The sequence below is a fragment of the Gallus gallus genome, chromosome 1 (genome assembly GCF_016699485.2).
Source record: "Gallus gallus isolate bGalGal1 chromosome 1, bGalGal1.mat.broiler.GRCg7b, whole genome shotgun sequence".
Lineage (NCBI taxonomy): Eukaryota > Metazoa > Chordata > Aves > Galliformes > Phasianidae > Gallus > Gallus gallus.
The window spans coordinates 29,787,063-29,808,397 of NC_052532.1; the positions used below are offsets into that span (position 1 = coordinate 29,787,063).

General features: G+C 45.1%; 2 protein-coding genes and 1 long non-coding RNA gene across 13 annotated transcripts in view; 2 read left to right on the top strand and 1 right to left on the bottom strand.

Moving 5' to 3' along the window:
* The window catches only part of PPHLN1 (periphilin 1), a 69,937-nt gene extending 67,062 nt beyond the window's left edge, over nt 1-2,875 (top strand). For 4 of the 6 annotated variants that reach the window (XM_015281233.4, XM_025147713.3, XM_040695312.2 and 1 more), the window contains one exon: nt 543-1,420. In XM_015281233.4, coding sequence (XP_015136719.1) covers nt 543-752 — 210 coding nt within the window. In that variant the 3' untranslated portion in view covers nt 753-1,420. Of the gene's footprint in view, nt 1-542 lie in introns of all 6 variants that reach the window. The other 2 variants (NM_001305257.2, NM_001030737.3) reach the window with 1 other exon arrangement.
* Nucleotides 2,876-5,277: 2,402 nt separating this feature from the next.
* Nucleotides 5,278-21,335, bottom strand: part of PRICKLE1 (prickle planar cell polarity protein 1) — a 60,100-nt gene continuing 44,042 nt past the window's right edge. For 3 of the 6 annotated variants that reach the window (XM_416036.8, XM_015282440.4, XM_015282435.4), the window contains exons 2-8: nt 15,412-15,591; nt 13,036-13,149; nt 12,065-12,202; nt 11,290-11,493; nt 10,572-10,758; nt 9,576-10,439; nt 5,278-7,549 (exon numbers count right to left, since the gene is read on the bottom strand). In XM_416036.8, coding sequence (XP_416036.2) covers nt 6,690-7,549; nt 9,576-10,439; nt 10,572-10,758; nt 11,290-11,493; nt 12,065-12,202; nt 13,036-13,149; nt 15,412-15,531 — 2,487 coding nt within the window. In that variant the 5' untranslated portion in view covers nt 15,532-15,591 and the 3' untranslated portion in view covers nt 5,278-6,689. Of the gene's footprint in view, nt 7,550-9,575; nt 10,440-10,571; nt 10,759-11,289; nt 11,494-12,064; nt 12,203-13,035; nt 13,150-15,411; nt 15,592-16,357; nt 20,551-21,335 lie in introns of those variants that run through there. The other 3 variants (XM_015282431.4, XM_015282428.4, XM_046902343.1) reach the window with 3 other exon arrangements.
* LOC121106849 lies at nt 12,583-18,198 on the top strand. Its single transcript, XR_005840018.2, has 2 exons — nt 12,583-16,750; nt 17,921-18,198. It is a non-coding gene; the product is annotated as an uncharacterized LOC121106849 (long non-coding RNA).

The window sequence follows — 21,335 nt, forward strand, 5'->3', positions numbered from 1 at the left end:
CCTTATTGGTTGAATCACACATGCGGTCAAACTACTTACAAGTTACACTTGTCAAGGACTTCTATGAGAGATGGAGATCCAATAAATAGACATAATTTGGTGAAAATATTTGAATATGACTTGTGTTTAAAGCACTGCGAAAGATTTAAAACTAAGTTAGTGTTGTGTAAAGATTGAGATTGCTGGTTCAATTTGCATAACAGTTATATTCATTTTACATATCATCTTACAGAAATCTGGTTTAGCATTTGTACTTTATTCTGCCATTATTTACTGAGTAGTGTTGCAAGAGGAACTTGTTGTCTTTTTTGGCATTTCTTCCAGTAAGAGTTATTTCTTGTGTTCGAGTAGTCCTGTACCAGGTACATTTGTATTAAAAGTCAGTCAGAAGAGAGGAGAAGGCAAATATTTCTTTCAGCTGAAACTCGTTAAATTCAATGCTCTTTGGTTTTGGCTCTGCAGTAACTCCTAACTTAGAGGACTGGTGGTGTGCTACTGTAGACAGTCATATTTAACTGTTTTCTAAAACGTGTTGTTTCTAGGTATACAGACAAGACTGTGAAACCTTTGGCATGGTGGTGAAGATGCTGATTGATAAAGATCCGTCATTAGAGAAGTCCATTCAGTTTGCTCTGAGGCAGAATTTGCATGAAATAGGTGAGCGATGCATTGAAGAACTCAAACATTTCATTGCTGAGTACGATGCTGCCAACCAAGATATATCAGAATCCTTCAAAGACGGCTCATACTAAGACAGAAATTCAATTTTAGAACTCTGCATACAGTATGTGCACTGTAATGCATACATCTGTTTCTTGTGGGGAAAGGGGAGTTTGTGTTGAAGATTGGAACCCAAGGCCTGTGCTACTTCATAGCTCAGATGGCCATACATTGTTCGTTGTAGTCTCCACAGTTGTATTCTTCCTACCTGTACCTGTTGACATATATTCCGTTGAAAAAGTTGTTCTTTCTTCAAAAATTCTGTAAAGTCACGAGCTATTTTTGAAACCTTTACACACTTACCTGGCACACCACGTTCAGTCTGATGTTTGTGCATTTGTGTTTTGATGTTTGTAAGCGTAACCAGAAACACCGTGTTTTTTACTAAAAGAAGAATGTTCTTCCTTCCTCAGCTTATGCAGGAATGTCCTATGTTCATACATACGGTAGGAATGGAAGACTTGTAAAGTTGCTCACCACTATGATTTAATTTATTTATTATAGTTTAATTTTGAATTTCAGATTGATTCTGTACAATTACACCAGGGTTTATGTAGTCTTTGCCAGAGGAACTCTGCCTGCTTAGTGTTAGAAGAACCTACTCTACTTCTGCAAATGCTTTTTGTATGTTGGTGTTTTCCACACTGTAAGTCATTACTAGTAAGCAGTATTATGTAGAATGAATTCCAATTTTTGTTAACTGTTTGCAGCTGTTTTCTTTTTTAATTATTTTTATACATATGTATTTTTGAACTATACAGAATGTAACCAGGGGCAGACACTGAGGGAAGGTCTCTGCTTTTACTCTCTCCCCCTCTTCTCCCTTAAACCTCGCCATTTTTCGTGCATCAGTTGTAACAATTAGGAGGCCGTGTAAATCTTCAGAAGTCACGCAGGCACAGGAATTTGAGGTGCCAAGGTGAGGTCTGGGCCATCTCTCTATTTAGTAACTCCAGATTGCTTCAGATCAGGTATAAATGTGAAGTTAAACCTTAAGTAGGCCCCAAATGCATTATTTCAAACCTAAATGATTCTGTAGTGGTGGAGTGTCTGGAGCCATTTTTGACCTGATAGAGAGTGACTTGTAGCTGGGAAAAATGGTTGAGCAGAGACAAGAGAGTGCCAGTGCTGTGCCATTGTGTTGCAGAGATGAAATGTAACTTAGGAATCAATCGTTGGCAGGGTAGGTATCCTGACTACTGCTATGTGTGCACATAAGGTGATACTGTTTATCTTGAATGTTTTAGGAAAAGGGAGAATTTGAGTCATAGTGAAGAAAAAGTAAACGAAAAAGTAAACACGATTGTTTTCCATACGTGGATTTATAAACACGAAACTCTGTTAGAGGGCTAACAACTGAATGAAGCTCACCGTTTCCCATACGCACAGTATTAAATGCAAACGTCCGTGGATTCAGCCCCTTATTAAGTAGCTTCACAGATTTCTGCCAAATGGTTTGCAGAAAAGTGAATACAGTGGCAGCGATTTTGCACATACAAGGTACTGCATCACAGCATCTTCCACAGACAAACCTTGATATGGTACATTAAATATGTATTGCATCAGATTCCTCAGATGCCTGATTAGTTTTAATGTCAGGGCTGCAGGGTGAGTGGGAAAAGCTCACTAATCCTACTGGGTGCTGATTTGGGGTGGGAGATGGGCAAGAAAGGTGGCCTGTGGTGGCGCAGCAGCTAGGCCTGACCCAGCCCTTTTGCAATAGCCTGGCTTGTCCTGCAACCACAGGCAACGTTCTCTGAGACAGGAACGTAGCGAACAGGGCTCACTATGGACCAGACAGTCTTCAGGTGGTAGATCTGAGCTTCTGCTTTGGGTTAGAAACACTAAAGAAACAAAACAGTGAATTCGTGCTTAATATAATTTTTGTCCGTTGTTACTGCACGTTGTGTTAGGAGTCTCTTTTGTTCTCATAGTGAAATTGAATCAGGCTTCTAAAAGTGTCTGATTTTTCAAGTGCTTTCCTGTAGAGCTTACAACGCTGTTGTGTTTTTGCAGTTCGTTTTTGCCAGTAGGTCAGCAGCAACATTGTCCTTAGCTTCCCTTCTTTTTTTTTTTCTTGACTGATTTTTACTGATAACCGAAGGAGACACTTGATTTTACTTTTATTTTTTTAATAAATGCTGTTTCTATGAAAGTGATTGGCAACTGTTTTTTCCCACTTGATACTTATCATGATGTTGAATGTTCACGAGTAACTTTTGTGATGTATGCATGATGCTGATGTCAGTAAATGTTACGCTGCTTTGCTTCCTGTAGGAACAAGGAATTTTATGTTGTATCAGTATAAGAAGTTGTCCTTGGTCTCACGTAGAGCCACAGGGGGACTGCTAGAAAGGGGCAGGAAAAGCATTGGTAGAAGGAACCAAATGCTGTGCACAAGGAATTGTTTTGTCCCTCTAGGAGCTCTTGGAAACACAACGTACTCCTAGGACTCATTAATGTGGAGATGCCCTTAAAAGGATGAAAGGGGAAGAAGAAGTGGAAGGAAACAAGTGTAGAAATTCAGTGTTAGCTGCTAAGGCTGCAGAGAATCGGAATGGGTCTGTCTTCTCAGGGAGGGTGAGCTGGCAGCCTTGGGCAACAAGTGGAGCAGTTAGCAATACAGCCACTACAGACATAAAAGGAGCCAATACGGCATATCAGAGGAACTGCTTCCTTGTGACTGTGTTTCTGTGCAGGATTTCCTCTTCTGGGAGGTTGAGGATAATGTATGGCCCAAATGTTTCTCACTATCATGAAGGTATAAGCTCCACTCACAAGATAGGTGCCCCTTCCAATAAGGTGAAACCAAAGCTGTACATTCCGTACCTGTGTCAAGTGCAGGTAGTGGACACTACAGCCCATATCGTTTCCTTCATGTTAAGATGGAAGAATCGATTAGAAACATTTCTCAAAATGTAAGTTGTTCAAAAATAATGAAGGAGCAATCTTTTATATCAAGCTGTACAAAAACCAAACAGTCCTACAGCTGTCTTTAAACTTAGCACATAATGTCTGAATTGGACAGTAGTACAAAAAAGCTGCCTGTTTTGTTAAGTGTGGTTATGGGCACCTGTTTTCTTCCCAGGATGGGAACGTCCCTCAGCGATCCATTCCTCAGTAAAACACAACTTTCTCTATGTTTCTAACAGCCTTAATTGCTCGTGGCCCTGCAGCCTGGCGCAGGTAAGGGGGTGCGATGTGCCTCAAAGCTGAGGTACCTCACCCAGCCCTGAGGAAGCTGCTCAGCCAGAGCACTGCTTCCCTGGGCACCGTGCTGTGCAGCTCTACCTTCCTTCACCGAGTGTCATCTCGAGGAAAGAGAGATCACAGCTCTTGCCTTGGGCTGGAAAGAATGGCTGCTTTTTTTTCTTCGGCTTGTTTTGTTTTAATAACAGCATGGGGAAGAGAGTCGTCTTTCATCCATTTATCTGGAGGGTTAGAGGGAGGTGCTATGGAAGTGAACTCTCTGAAGACAGCTTAGAACTGACACTCGATATCTCTGTTGAATAGCTGTGTTGTTGAAAAGAAAAAGGAAGTGATCACACGCAATGAATGGAGAGCGTTTATCATCTGATACTCCATAAGGCTTTGTGCTTTGGAGAGTACGTATGTGCTGTATCGCTGAAGATGGCGTAAGGCAGTTCAGAACAAGCGCTGCTGGGACGTACTCGCATGAAGCACTTGCTCCAAAATGGGCCCAGCAGCAGCAACAGGGCATGCTGTTCCAGAGGATTCTCATGACCTGCATTTGCAAATGCAGTTAAGAATGGAAAATCCCAATCCCTACTTGAGTATGTGGGAGAAAGCGCTAACAAGTCAGTATCGCTCCTCAAGTCCTGGAAGTCCTTAGCAGGCTGCTGTTGTAATGTCCTTAAGCACAACAGCCATTTAGCTGCCAGAAAAGCAAACGCTGCCTAAGCCACCAGGGCAGCCTGCCAGCTGGAGGCATCCCGCAAGCCGCCCATGGGCCCCTGTGATGGAGCACGATATTACTTTGATCATCTTTCATGTACACAAGACTTGTTTGTACTAGAAAAGGACTTATATGGTGAATACCACCTCTGGGAATAAAGGATCTTCTGCTTATTTTACCCTGAAAAATACAAGCAAGTAACAGCTACTTTGGCTCAGCTGTAACAATAACTTCAATTGGTTGGGTGTGAGCAATACTCACATGTCCATTCCATCCCTTATTGCTAGCTGCTTTTATTCCAAAACTTTTTATATCCTTAAAAATGACTCGGTTCAACGTGCCAGGTTTGTTTATGTAAGCAGCACCTGTCTCTTCATTAATTACCTGTGTTCAGGTGGTCAGACAGCCTGCTGTTTTAGCATTTACTATTGCAGTGGGCAGACATCAGTATTAAGTAACAAATTCCCACTCCTTACTTAGAATAAGCTTCTCTCAATGCTGTAACTTGAAGGTGAGTTCAAGGCTTTACCAGCTTGCCCTCGAGGACGACCCTGTGTCTCTCTCTCTTGCTGTAAGCAAACATGGAGATGATTTCTGAGAAAAGAGGGGAGCAATAAGAAAGAAATCCACGTGCACAGGAGTTGCGTATTTGTTGTACTGATATATTCCAGGCTTGTGTGGTTTTTACATTTATATAGTTTACATTTTGCTTGACCCATAAATAACACTTGCAAGATTAAGAGGGCCATAGTTGGGAGAGTATTTACAGAGCCCCGCCATGCATACAGAGCTTTTAATACCTAGTAGACAAAATTAAGCTGTTTTGCACTAAACATTTTTCAATATTTTTAAACTCCCTGACTAAAATACAAGCACTATTTCATCCATAATGCTGCTGTTAAACCCCTAACAAATCTAGTTCGATATCGTAACAAACTTCTTCAAATTCAGGGATATAAAAATATTCAGCTTTTAAAAATCTTAACTGTACAATATGTACATTAGTATTTGCACTGTTAAATTATGAATACATTTAAGCCTATGAAATACTACGTTATAAATAGCAATTTTTTTTTATTTAGAATCGCAACTAATACATTTTAAAACCTGGATAATACATTTGAAAAGACACAATTTTGGAGCCTAATCCTTTAAGCCCTTATGAAACTGTTTGTTATGTAAGTAGATTCATTGACTTAAATGGGGTTACGTGCCGAGCAAAGGATTCCACCATTTGTACCTTTCTCTTTCAGTGCTTCGTTGTGGAGGAAATGACATAAAAGCCATCACTGCTCGCTGGCAGTCAACTCCAATTCCAACAGCTGAATTAATATCTTCCTTTTAACAGGCACAAAAAAACCTTACACAGGATGGAGTTATTTTAAAAAAACAACAAAAACTGGAAGGAAAAACATGGAAGTTAAACGTGTAAACCATTTACTGCTGCTTTGGGATGTATCAAGGCCTCAAGCATTTCAGCTCCCACAGTCTGATTTTTAACACCTTAACAGGGGAATCTATGGAAAAGCAGCTTCTTCCTAAGTTAAAAATAATAATAATAATTCCAGTTTTTGTAGGGAAACATCAAGGAGGAAGAATGAGTTTTATCAGTGAGGAGAGGGCAATGTCTATAGCCATCTATTTGATGGAGAGAAGCTGGGCATCACCCTGTATGGGTATGTACAGCTACAGTACAGGACTGAGTTTTATTCACTGATCTTCATTGAATCCTCTCTCTCAGGTAAATGGATGTAGGTGAATAGAGAGCATAAAGTAACGTCTACAAAAAGTCTGTATCAGGAACACAGTAACAACATTTTGACAGCTGACACACAGTGTGTAAACCTACCGAAATCTGAACAGATCCTCATTTGGCACAGTGACATTTCCGAATGTTACTTTACTTTCACAATGTAAACTCTGAATGGGTTATCAGTTAAACTGGCAAAGCATTAAGAACCTTAGCAACTTGCCTAAGTACAGTTATTAATATAAAAAGATGTGGTTCAAACTGTAGCTAGAGTTGACCGGTCTTCCCAACTGTTAAAACAAGTTAAGAAATTATGCAATTTTTCCCTTTGTGCCCCCTCTTCTTCTTCTTTGATTTGGTTGTCCTTTGTCCAAACTGAGAACTCGATAACGCAGTAGTTGGACCAGAAAGGTCATCTGTGTAGTACGGATATCTCAGTGACCGCGGCTGCGGAATTGGCTGTCCTAGGAAATACCCTTCCTCTTCAGAATCTGACGATGAGGATGAAGTTGAGCACCAGGAGTCATCTTCCTCACCATATAATCCAAAGAATTTATCAACCGCCTGATTCCTCAGTGCATAATCAGAACTAGTATGGGCATACTGGCCATACAGTTCCGCATTTTGAATATAGGCCCGAAACTCACGTGAGCTTTTGTTTTGAATAAATTTTTCGTGATCCTGAGGTGAGTAATAACGAAACCTTTCTTTTGGAGAGTATCTTCTTTCCGTGACCAAATTAAGTGCATTATCTGAACGAGATTTCCTACTTCTTCTGCGATGATGAGAAGGCCGATTTCCACGTTCTTCGAAATGATAAACGCGCCTACGAGTCCTTTCACTCATGGGAGGTTGTCGAATTTCAACATTCTCGTAACTTCCATTATCAATAACATCATCTGAAAACTTGACTTGCTGCGGTCTAGACTGGGATTTAGATCTTCTCAGTACAGGCATATGCGCTGGCTTTTCCTCTGGTAATGCTTTTTCCTGGCACAGCTCTGAGCTCAGACTCTTCAAGGACTCTGTGCTCCGATGGAGCATTGAAGAATTCAGAGTTCCCATGTTGCTCATCTTCTCACAGTCCTCTACCTCCAATTCTTGGAAAGTTTGTAAAGAATAGAGAGATTGCCGTGGCTTTCCTTCTCCATCCATTGAAGCCCCTGTGGTGGGAGTGGAAAAAGAAGAAAAAAAAGAGTACTATTAGAGGCGTGTCAAAGAAACAGGTATTACAATGAAATGTGGAACAGACTTTATTAGTGTTAGGTAGTGGGCACAAGCTAAAACACGGGAGGTTCCCTCTGACCACTAGGAAACACTTCTGTGCTGTGCAGTGGCGGAGCAGTGGCACAGGCTGCCCAGAGGCTGTGAGGTCCCCTCCTTGGAGATCTCCAGAAGCTGCCTGGATGTGGGCCTGGGCACCCTGCTCTGGGTGTCCCTGCTGAGCAGGGCTGGGGCAGATGGACCCAGAAGTCCCTGCAAGCCTCAGCCATTCTGCAATTCTGCACTTTGAAACCATTACCAAGAGGACTAGCTTCACATAAGAGTAAGTAAGTATTGTTTTTACTTATAAGAACTAGCTAACACTAGGATATCGAGAATGGAAGAAATTTAGTGAAATTTACTTCAAATTATTCTACGTAGATCACTCTGAAAGTAATGCCTCTTATTGATATCTGTGGAAACCACAACAGACATGAAGAGCACAAGAACACTGTTCTTCAACATTCACCACCATTAGCTCTGCATTTTAGCTAGCACTGAACAAAAGCCTGCATGCTGTGCACATAAAAATCTGCTCCAGCAGAGGTGACCTGTTGCTGCTGTTGCCGAAACGCACCACTCACCCACCAAGTAAGTCTCCACCAACACCAAGTAAGTACTGATGAATGTCAACGGGTGCAATTTTTTTTCAGCATGTAGGAATTCAGTGACACCTTTGCTCCATCCGCACTTCTGTGTCAGACACCATTGTGTCAGACTGCCCCTCTGCTGCCATCAGTCTCACAGCAACAACACATAATGGAATATTGGTGGGAAGGTTCAACCTCTACTGAGGCTGAACACCACCACCATTATGGGCCAACATAATAAAACAGTGGCCGTTACTCTCAGAGCAGCCCTCATAGAATCCATGCTTACCATTTTGTACGGCTAAAATATTAACTGTTTCTGGTATCACTAAATTCAGTGTTCCAGTCATTGTTCCGAGAAAGCTAGGCCCACTCTCAGAGAAGGATTCTTACTCTCAAAAAGTCATCAACAGTGAGCTGGTCTGGTTTACTCTGGGTTTGTGTCAAGTGACCTTTCCTCCTCAGAACAAGAGTTCTGAGTTCAGAACAAGAGTTCATTCACCCTTTAACACCCCCAAATGCAGTACCTGTGGTTCCACCTTCCTTAACCCCTACACCTAGCTCCTCTCATCATTTCCTTCTTAACTGCTGGGGTAACACAGCACATGTCTGGCTCTGACCTATATGAGTAGCTAGAATAATTCATGCTACAGCAGGAAAGCAGCATATCTCTTTTAGCCAATTCTCGGGTTCTGGGTTTTTGTCTTTTTTGTGTCATTTTTGTTGGGGAATAGGGATGGGAGGGCGACACACAAAACATGGACATGCCTCAATATCTGACTTCTCCCCTTTTGCCTAATTTCAGTCACATTTGACAAGGAGGTTCACAAAAGTGGATTATCAGTTGCTCTTTAGTCATCAGAGAAAGATAATCTCATAAACCTCATTTCCTAAGGCTAAGAAGGTTACTACTGTTTCAGATTTTCTACATACTTTTACAAGCAAATCAGGAAATCTACAGTGTTTTACAGATTACCTTTAAAATTATCCTAGCAAAGAATGCAACTTCCTGTACTTAAGGTACAAAATTTGCTTGAAGCAGTGGTTTGTACATAGCATGCAGAGTTCAAGACTGCTTTCATTCTGCTTAATGTTGTTTACGTTGTCCTCATTATAAGCAAAAAGAGAATTTAAGCAGAAAAGGATTTAAATAGAATAGCATAAATAAATCTTAAGGAAGAATATGTGCTTGATAAAAGCTATTGCTTACTTCACATGTATCTCTTGCTGTGAAAGCTATTTAAATATCACAGATATAAGCTTATTTCAAAATACTACAACATCCTTGCTTGATTTGACCTCTCCATCAAAACCATTCAGTTTCCCCTGCCATTACCTGTTATGTTAGACAAAGCCAAAGAATCCATTGAGTCCCGAACGCTTTGTTCTTGCTGCTTCAGATCAGACAAACATTCAAGTGAACCTCCGTACCACGGTGTCTGGTCATGTTTGTATCCTGATGCCCCGTGTTCCATGTCCAGCTCTTGGATCTTTCTGCTGCTGGCAGGGCCTGGATGGCTGCCATATGCAGAGTCACCCAAACCATCTTGGGATTGGGCCCAGTACATGTCTGATTGATATTTCTTACTTGCTAGGCTTGGGTTATTTTTTTTCAAGTCCAACTTGCTCTTGACCATGCTATCAGAAATCCAGTGTTCACTTGATCTAATCTCTACTTCAGCAGGTTGCTGGAAGAGGCTTTTATCACCAAACTTCAGAAGAAGTTGAGTCATGTAGTCTTCATGTTCAGCCCATTCTTCAGGGTCTTCGGGCATTTCTTGCTCTACTCTTCCTTTCCAGAAGTCTTCGTTAACAAAGCTTGCCTCTTGCCTTGAAAGGCTTAAGTCATCCAGCTTACGAGAAAGCGTATCATCCGCACTGCCTGAAAGACCAGGAAATTTATAATTGAGGGCTGGTGATAGGAGGAGAGACTGGCGGCACTGGTCAGCTGAGCGGCTGCTTTTTCCCATGCGAATGCTCCTCCTGGAATCTCTCGATCGAGCAGACTGAAATGCTGAATCAGAAGAATCGGAGGCATGAACATCCTCACCCAAGCTGCAGGTTTTTGAACAGTAGATCTGCCCTTGCTTTGGAAGGAAAGGGCAGCCAAGCAAAGAGGTCTTGCACTGAGCACAAGAAAAGCAAGTCTCTGTAGCGTGCCAGTGCTGTCCATCATAGGTCATCTGGGCATGGTCAACACCTAGAAAGGGAGAAACAGCAATGCTTTGGGTTCTCTCAAAAACTCCTTACAGTTCTGGAATGTGTTTTTCTCTTTTCATAAGTTGGCTTTCCCTAAGTTTGTAAGTTTAAGACCTAAAAAGGACATACGTACCAATGTGCTCCCCACAGGTCTCACAGTATTCTGCATAAAGGGATTCAAAACAGCTACAGCAGAATGGACGCCCATCCTTCATGATGTATCTCTGCCCACCCAGGACTGTTTCACACTCAAGGCAACAGAAGTGCTTCATGTGCCAGTGGCGACCTTCAGCTTCCGTACACTCATCAGCAAAAATTATCTTTTAAGAGATAAAAATGGACTCACATTAAAGTGGGAAAACAACTCACCTCAGGACTCAGAGCAAACAAAATATCCTATTTGCACAGTTAGCACATCGGAATTCTTTGTATTTAGGTGGCTTTTGAGTATCATGATAGAAACAGCAAATTCCTAGAGTTACTGTAGCATTTTGATCTTTTCTTAAACAGGAAAGAAAGGAGAAAAACCTACTCTGTAATGCAAAAAAACTAAATGAGATTGTGGTAACTCAACAAAATAGCTGCTATTACAATGACATTTTTGAATATCTATACAGATTCTTTATCTAATTCAATCTACAAGATTCAGTTCTAAATACAGCCCCATTGCTTACCATACTGCCATTTTGATGAGAAATGAAACACCCCTCAGCTTTCAAACACAACTATGCACCACAGCCCTTAGTGCTTGAGGGAACGCATCTGCTGCTAGTAATTGCCCAAGTAAACGATGCAGTTTCTTAACGGCACAATAACAGGTGGGAGGACTGAATGCAAAGTGCAAATTTTACCTCATCACAGGCTGAACATCGAGGTTTAAGTAGCTCAGCATGGTGTCTGCCGCAGTGAATTTTTCCATCTTGGTAGAAGTAGATGAGGTCAACGAGGAGCTCATTACACGTGAAGCATACAAAGCATGATGGGTGCCAGCATACACCAGGGCCAGCTCTCGAGGCAAAAACTGCAACTTCACCGCCGTTTATTTTTGTACCACACTGGGAACAAAATCAGTAAGTGAACAAGCTTCTCATCCCACGCTGCCAGCTTCTGGCATCTAAACCAACTCAGAACACCATGCCCAACACAAAGGTTTGATTTCATAGAATCATACAATGGCCTGGGTTGAAAAGGCCTGCAATGACCATCAAGTTTCAACCCTCCTGCTATGTGCAGGGTCGCCAACCACCAGACCAGGCTGCCCAGAGCCACATCCAGCCTGGCCTAAGTTTTGGGCGAGACAAATTCTGTGCATCAACAAAACTTCTGTGAATAGAAGTTTATTTTATACCCAACAATATTTTGATATAAATGCCTGTTTTTCCATTTGTCACTGTTTTAGTGTGAGTCAGCAACAGTAGAAAATACGTCAGTGACTCAGTTCATTGCTAGTATCACAGGTATTTTGCTTAAGCAAGCACTACCTTCCTTCTATTTATGTGCCATTTCAAAAACATCCTTTTTTGTGTGTGTTCAGGCATAGACGAAATAAGACTGCATTTACTATTGAGATACAGTACCTATATATTATGGAGCCCACCGCTCGGCTTGTGGCTCCAGCAGTATTACCTGTTCGCAGACTGCGTGCATCACTGCTCTCGAGAGAAGCTTAATAGTGCCTCGTCCGAGTGCCTCCTTTTTGCGCTGAGAACTAAACATCTGCAGTTCTTTCTTCTCTTCTTCGCTTAAAGACTGGCAGTATCTCACCTTCCAGAGAAAAGGCAGGAGAATTTCACTCTAAATCCCAAGCTTTTAAAAGAACATCTCAAAAAATAAGCGTATAACGTGCAAGAAATGTATCAGGCATACTGGCGATCACCATAAAACCTCTGCAGCTTGTCTTCTTTACAATCTTAATATTCAGTTACTATGGCATAATACAAACACAGCATAGAGAGAAATTTTGAGTTACAAGAGACAAAAACAACATGCTTAACTAAACAGTTGTCCGGGCAAGAAGTAAGATTTTAAAGAAGCCAAGCCAAGAACTGCTGCTGCCCTAAAACAATGGAATTAGCCTGAATCAGCCACAACATCCTTCTTTAGGCTTCTGGTAAAGCGCATACAACTCAGCACTGCAGTAGACAGGATCTTAAGTGTTGACACCCACGCCCCTTTTCTTACAGCTTGTTTGTTATTTCCACTTCTACTCCAAATTACACTGCATATCTGAGATGCAAACCCTTTACTGTCACAAAGCATCCTTTCTGTGTACTACAATGAAATCCCAAGAATTTGTAGGTTCCTGGTAATTGGTGGGTGGCTGCAAACACTATAAAGCCATCTTGTGTTAACTTTATTGCAGTGACACCAACCTTCCCGACAAGAAAAGGCAGCGTCCTTCCAGACAGCTCTTATCTGCACACCAGTGAAACGCAGTTAGACAACAGGCTCTGTACACAGCAGGCTGGTTTATAGGTCAGATGCCAGCACAAGAGAAGTTTCAGGCTTGCAATAAATACACAGACAGGTAATTCTCCATATAGAGAAGGCAAGCAAGGCCTCACTCCTGACCGTGTGTCCCCAGGTTCCCTGTTTACCTCATTATCATGGGGCGGCAGCTGATAGAGAAGTTGTTTAATCCTGTGCTTCTCTCCCGGGCTGTTAACATAAGGGACCTTCTCCTCTGGCAGGCAGGCAAAATACAGCTGTACCTACACAGGAGGAATGGGAAGTCAGACCAGGAGAAATGCAGCACCCGAGCAGCCTTCAGCTACTGTTTTATCTCAAGTCTCATTACAAAGGAAGCAGGCTATGCTACATTAGAGCCGTGACAGGGCCTGTGCTGAAAATACGAGACCCAGATGAACCAACTCAGCAAACCCGGCCTGCCTCTGATAAAACTAGCACCCAGCTGCTGAATTGCTTTTCTGGAATGCAATTTGCAGTGACAATTAGGGGGTATCGTAAATTATGCACATTTAATGTTCTCATTACTCCCAGCCCCTTCAGGGCTGGTCAACAACCCTGTTGAAATTCCAAGTTTCCCTCTGCAATTTACCACACAGGGCACGAAGCTTTCCAGAAAACAGTCGCTATATAAACAGATTTAATTTGCTCTGCGCATTTTACACATTGCTGGGACAAAAGCTGTTTTGTAGTCTCCTGCTGATCAGGTTCACCCCAAGCATCAGCTTTCATTGCTTCCATGTGGCCTTTGGTAAGAAGGTGGAAACATCCTTCCCCCGGGAGGAGGCTGGATCCAGCCACATTTCAATCGGATGCAAATTAACTGTGAGGTTTGCACGGGCTGCATGTTTTTGATAAAGAAATCAATATTAGCTGTACCCGCCTATCAATCTTCACTCTGGGTTTTATTTTTTTTTTTTCCAGAAGAAAATGATGACAGGAAAACTGTAATGAACACTGTGACAAAGCCCAATGGCAACAAATATTTTTGTGGAACGGCTGCAGATTTATTGTTTTTCCTATGCAGTTTCCAGCTTGTCACGAGGCCTGGGGCAGTAAATAAGAGCCAACTATTGGCAAAAATATTACTTGCCATCCAGATGTAAATAATGCTTAGGTCAACAGCTTATTACTGTGCAAGACAGATGAAAAAGAAGCAGCGATCAGTCACTTGACTCAGGAAGCAATCAAATTCATATGGAAAAGGTTGCACAAAACGTTCCTTGGCTTTCATTTAACCAAAATCTTTAACATTAGAAGTCTACGGGAAGCCCACTTAGTACTGAGTGCATTTCAAGAAGCTGCAGGAAAAGATAAAAACATGCGGTACAAAGGGACACTTTGAAGATACTTCGTGCCCTTTTCTCAGCTTATTGCCCTGTTCTCAATTTAAGTCATTGTTCTTAGGGGAAAAAATTTATCTTTCATGAGTTTGAACTAGCTGGGTTATGGAGATACTTTATGGAATGTATTTAATTGTTCTGACAGAACATTAGCTTGCTGTTTGCCTTAAGGTCTGATTCATCGGGATCCTTATATATGCTTAAGCGAGCAATAAAAAGAATTTCCCTAAAAATAGCTCATCATTTGCCTTTCTTGCTGATATTACCTTATTCATTAGCAAGAAAATGTCTGCACTGCAAAGAAGATGCATCCTTTGCACCTCCATTGCTGTGGGCCCTAAAAGCTCAGCAGCTGCCCAGGAGTGAGTGGCTGTGCCACACTCAACAAGTGTGAAGAAGCACCTCTGCCTACCTAATGCCATCTGAACTCCAGGCCTCACTGAGTGCATAGCTTTGGTGCTGTATCCAGTAAATGAACGCTACTACAGGTTCAATTTCATTTCCCATATCAACCTTCTCATCAGTACTAATTTTATTTCTGCTGCCACTGTGACATAACACATACAGAAGGAAGGGGAGAGGGGAAGACACAGCCCAACCAGCCCACAGGCATTGGCTGCAAAGAAGGTAAAAGAGAAATCCTGGCGTGAACAGACGGCAGGCATACAACTATTTAAACAAGCATTAAATGCATTTGTGATTGTCACAGTGACAGAATACTTTCATTTCTGTATGCTGTAGTAATGCCCACATTCTTGGTGTTGGATGCCAAATTATTCGAAGAGCAGAAGAACTGCAGTTATGTACTGACCAAATATCACAGTGCCATAAGGTATGACATGAGTTTCAATTTAACCTAATAACTTACTTCAAAGAGAAAGCACATTTCTATGCTACTTTACGACTCAACAGTACATCTCTCTGTGGCACATATTTATTGAAAAAATCCTGACTGGGAACAACTTTGTTTATTTGTTTAAATATAAATGCAGTGTTGAGGATTTTAAGGTCCCTTAAGGCAGCCTCTTTGGAGTGGGAAACAAAACAAGGTGATGAGTTTTAGACGAACTGGAGTTTTTATAATACAAGAATGTAATAGACTTGCTACTACTCCCTTAGACAGACCGAAGGAGTTATTTAAAAGCACAGAACAACAGCTGGTACCTGCTCTGGTCTGAGGCCTGGTGGGACCCAGGCATATTCTTCCAGGGCACAGCCAGAGTCGTCATCTGATGTTGAGCTTCGCTGACACGCGAAGACAAGATTGTTAGCTTTGGGCTCCATCTCCAGGGGCACAAGTGTGAAGTGTTCAGTGTTTCAGCTGCAGTTCATCAAGCAGTTGATCTGCAGAAAGAGATAAACAGAGCTTTAATCAACTTCAACATGCAAAAACTGATTATCAACATAAACGATCTTGCAAGAGTTTAGTATTCCTTGCATTGGCCAGAGTATGATTAGAGCATCATTACAACAAGCAATTCAGAGGTATTCAAGGAGCTCTCAAAAAAGGAAAACAAATACCAAAAGAGAAAAGTGAAAATACCGCTTACTGAAGAGAAAGAAAAGCAGACACCCACTACCACGTGTGGCAGCCAACATCTATTTCAGCATTAGCTGCCATCTCTTACATTTCTGCTTGCTTCACAGAGAGTGTATACAGAGATAGGAAAGACTCAGCAGACGTTAACAAAATGAATGAGACAAGCTCCGTCTGAAGTCACTACTAATCTAATAACACAGAACACGTGAAAACTGCTTGTCAAAAACTGAAGAAGTTCTCAGGGAGAGACAGCTGTGCAAGTAGCATCCTGTTTTTAACACGGCAGGCACAAAGCGATGTCTGCGAGATTCCTTGTTTTAGCTGTATCAGAGCGGAAGGGTGTTGGTCCAGTTAAATATCTGAAATCCAATTATGGCAGATTAGGCTCTGTAAAATACATCATGATTGTTCTGTTAATTTAAAACCCTACAGGGAGATGCTTCTGTTGATTCATGAAGCCTACAAAGCTCAGTATCAGTGGGATCATTTTGAGTCACAACTGGCAAAGAAGGCTCTCGCCAACATCTGTAACTTTCTGCAGTAAAAAGCTTATTAAGATAAATATCTTACATTCATTCTAGCAGGAGTTCTTGGGAAACATCAGCGGAATACAGATTACCAAAACCAGAGGATGTGTTCTGCCAAGACGGACATCCTGAACACCTGAGCTTGAAAATGAGCCTGCCTTTACACTATGCCATGCATGAGCTGCACCTTCCCTGTTCCAAGTGTTTTTTTCCACCCATCCACCTAAACAGAGACACAGCTGTGGCATCTCTAGATGCAGGCTGCTGGCAAACTGCAGAAAAACATCATCTCCTCCACGCATAACCCTTGGGTCTACAGGAGAGCAAACCACACTGCAAGTCCCATCGTCACCATGTTAGAGCAAACAAACTGCTGCTGGATTACAGGTGGAAGGAAAGCAGCCAAGGCTTCTCCTCCTCCATGCACAAAGCACTGGTGAGTGCCACGCTCCGCTTCTTCAGTACAACACGCAGATCCAGACCTGCTCAAAGAAATGTGGCCACACACGTGAAGTGACAATATTTGGTACTACATACTCTGCCTATCCCCACTTTCAGTACGTCTGCACCTTCCCACACCCAATCAAAAGAGATGACCGAACTGCTCCCCCAGGCCAGCGCTTGAAAAATGTGCCTTCTTTGTAAACTTTGCTCCCAAACTTCTGTTTTGAAAACAGAGGCGCTGTTTCTTGGTGTGCTGCTAGGATGACAACACACGATTACACTGCATGGCCGCACTGCAAGAAAGGATTTGCTGTCTACCTTACAGGGCAAGCAGACCTGCCAACTTCCCCTTTAAGAACAGGCTGCTCCTTACACAGCTTGTCAGACATGAGGCACATTTTGGCAATGGGACTCTAGGTGCAGATGTGCCAGCTGCTCACAGCCATTGGTGCACACATGCACTGTCAGTGACTGGCCAGTATCAGCAGATCAGTCTCGTTAGCTGAATTCTGTTGTCTTATGTACTGTTATAAAAGCAAGGATAGAAAGTCATGGACTGTCTATTGAAAATGCAACGTGTGACTGGAATCAAAGAAAAAGCCTCTAGAAGCTCCATCCTGCATACTTAAAATGCAGAGGGAGACGTCCTTGTACATACTGAATCCCCTGAGTTAATTTCCTTTGGAAACAGGTAGTAAGACAGCAAGCGATACCAAACTGTGTCCCTGCCCACGTCCTGGTGGAAATGAAGTCAGCCACCAGGTACATTTGTTGTTACAGTGCCTGTAAGGCTGGGGGTGGAAGAACAAGAGATACTGTCACACGGTTATAAGAAATCACCACTAGCGAAGAAAGCAACAGTGCTGCCTACTGCAGAAGGCCAGCGATGCTAGGGCGGGGTTGGCATCTTGTGTCCCACATCATCTAAAGCCCAATAATTCTGAAGTATAAAATCCAGCCATCACCATGACGGGCGTCAATGAGAAGCCCAAGTCCTCCTGAGACACCCCTAACAGCAGATGCGGTGCCTCACAACCCCCATCACAGGTAGCTGGATGGCTGGTTTGAAACAAATGCCACTCACTGAGGCCTGAGCTGATATTTCCAATTCCTATGGCGTTGTGTCATGAGAAGCTGTGCTGATCAGGCTGTCACTTTTCAGAAGCTGACTCCTGCCCAGTAACCCACGGATGGAAGGGAACCACAAGATGAAGCACCTTTGTCAAAGCTTCACTGGGCAGCCTGACCTCAACCACGGCAGCAAGGAGCAAACCTGACACCACATTCAGCCAGAGAGCCTGTCAGCTTTGCAGTCCTGGGGCACCAGCACACCGGGTAACCGCGGCACTGCTCAACATGGACTGCTCCAAAGCCTCTCTGTGGGACCCGAGGTTAACTGCTCTGCCTTGCTTTCTCCAGCTGACAAGAAAAATAAATAGATGTGACCCTGTGCAGACCTGCTAGCTTTCCTGGGGATTTCTGAGCGCTAAGGCTACGTGCTACTTCTGTATGGCAAAAAGCAGTGCTGAGCGCTGTTAGGATTTCAAGCATACCAAAGGTACATAAACACAGGATAGCTGCCTAATCCCAAAGAGAAGGCTTCCATTAGAGATGGGACATGCTCCCTTTCCACCATAGACCGATGCTGCCCGGGTCACCTTTACCTGCCCATCTGGGGCAGAACAGGGCAGGTCCGCAGGCCCGTTCTCCCTGTGACACGGGGCAGGCTGGCAGTACGAATGGCAGGGAATAAAGGAGCAACACATCTGATCTCAAGCAGCAAGAAACAACTTCACCATCAGGGTGCTCCTACCGAGAGAAGGTGATTGGCAATGCTTAAAGCAAGGTGCATACATCTCAACAAGCCCACATTACTCAAAGGACAGCGTTCACTTTGAAAGAAGAAGGTTACCATAGTGCTAATAGTGAGCCCGCTATAAACTGGCTGACAATGCACCATAAAGCAGCATGGCCGTGCTGCAAACATCGCGGTGCTGCTGACAGCGAGGCTTCTAAAAACAGCGCAGCCTAACAGAGAGCTATTTGCCCAACTATTCCAGCTATTGCTTGTTTAGAAGTTCTCCTTCCTTTCCTGCTGAAGTGTAATTTGGTTTGCATTTGCAAGCTGCAAGGCTCTTCCTCCCCACCCCCCAACTGCACCGCTTCTTCAAAGCGGAGCTGTTTGAAACGACTGCATCCTAAGGAGGACTCAGATGAACGTAAACAACAGCTGAAAAAATAAGTGCTTTCCGAGGGATGAGCAGAAAGGTGGTCTTCTTTCTTCTCGTGCCATGACATCCATGTAACGCTGCAAGTTCTGCTTTGCTTTTTGAAACTCTGCGGAACATTCTGGGCTTTCAGCTTTGCTCCAATGCTACCTCACCAAAAAAAAGCTTTCCAGCCTACAAGGAGATATTCCGCTGGCAGCTTGACAGCTCTGAATAACATAATTGAGTTAAACAGCTCGATTCGATTTAAAAAGAAAAGCAATTCTGACTTTTTTTTTCCGCTGATGTACTAAAATGACCACGTAGGACCGAGTTCTTAGAAGGAGAAGCAAAGACAAACTGCGCTCCCAACTACAAACCCAGTGGAGCACAAAACGGGGGGGTATCAGACTCAGAGCACAGCCCTCAGACACCGGAGGAAGGCTCTCCTCGCGCTACGATTTCCAGCTCGCTGATTATGCTCTGCCGTCACCCCTGACCAGATAGGAGAGGTCACGATTTGCGAGCCCGGTTAGACAAACATCTCCTCGCCCACCCCCTGCTGTTTTACTCCGTCCTGCAGGGCAAATTGTTTAACGACTTTTTTTGTTAGAACGCTTGTTAACAAGGCAATAGGGGATGCGAGATGCATATCACGCTCACACACACACACTCACACACACACACCCATTCACAACCGAGGCTCGGCGAGTTAAGATTAGCGCGGGCAGCCCGTCCACCTGCTCGGCGCTGCCCTCCCGCCCGAACCCGCGCTCGGGGAGGAAGGGCGGCACACGGCAGCGATAACCCCGTGCGGGAACCACCGGAGGGCCGTTCCCAACGCGCGTTACGCGGACGGCCGCAGAGTCCCGCTCCGCAGCCGCAGTCCGCACTGACACGCAGCTCCAGGTGCGAACGGCCGCACCGAGCCGGCGACTGCAGGCGGACCCGGGGAGCGAGCCCACAACTCGTCCCCTTCTCCCCGGGCGGAGCCCCGCAGCGCCTCAGGGGCAGCGCGCTCGGGAAACGCCGCCCCGTCCTGAAGGGCTGCGCGGTTTCAGCGAGAAAAGAAATCTCGCCTTCTACAGTCTCCCATTGATTTTTTTTTTTTTTTAATTCTATTTTAAACAGCAGCCAGACTTTACTCCAGTGTACACACACGCTCAGGTTTCACTCCGTCACCTGTTGGCTCCCGAACAACACCCTTCTTTGTTAGGGCTCGCAGCCCTCGTTTGAGACAAGTTTCCAGAGAAAACACTCGCAGAAAGCGTTGGATAAGTCACCGGCCTGGAGCCGCAACAACACAATTCCGCGCGTGGCCGCCTCTGACGGACGCGCCTCAGCTCATCGCGGCGCAGCCGGCCCCGACGGCCAGCCGGGCTGCGGGCTCCCGGCAGCGAGCTGCCTCCCGTCCCCGTCCCCGCCCCCGCGGCTCCTGCGCCGCCGCCCGCGTTACCTCCTCGCCGCCGGCCGAACCCGAGCCCCGTCCCGCGGCTCCCGCCGGGCCCCGAGCATCCCCGCCCGCCGCTCACCTCGGGCTGCGGCGGGGCTCCCCCGGCGCCGGGCGCAACCCGGAGGAAGGGGCGGGGGGGCTCCTCCTTCCCCTCCTCGGCCCGCCCGCTGCGAGCTACCTGGGCCGCCCCCCGCCCCGGTCCCGGCCGGCCCCTGCCCTCAGTCCTCCGCCCTCCCCCCGGGGCTGCGGGCCGGGGCGGGCGCGGCCTCCTCTCCTCCCCGCCGCCCCCCCCGGGGACATCCCACGGCCGGGGACGGGAGCCCGGCGCCGAGCGCTCGTCCCCCCGGCTCCTGCGGGAGGGGGCAGGAATTCGGCAGGAATTTCTCCCGGCGGCGACCTCGGCGCTCGTGTCGCGAGGAGCCCGAGCCCGGGCCGGGCCCCCGAGGGACGCGGCGGCCAACCTCAGCGCCGCGGACACGAGGAACCGCGTTTCACCGACGGCGCTTCGCCCGCGTTTGTGCTGGAAATAGGTTTCCCACCCCGCCCCGCATTGTGCTCTCCGGGAGGGCTGACCCCGCGGTCCTCCGCGAGCGCCCGGGCTGATAACGACGGGAAAACTATTGTATTAACAAAAGGAACGGAAAGAAAGCGCTGTGCCCCCGCCTTCAGGGACGCCTCAAGCGGGCCCCTGGGAGGAAGGCATCCCGGGGTGACACCGGGCCGCCGACACCCGGCTGCACCCTCACACGGCGCAGCTCCGCCAGCGCAACCCGGGCGAGTCGGGCCGAGCAGCCCCCATCTGGCGGCCGGCTGAACATCCGCCCGTTCCATTCACACCGCTTATCAGAAATGGAAGCGTCGGGAATAACGTTTGTCCTTCCCCGCTCCGAGGCCGACTTAACCAACGGCTGTATGCG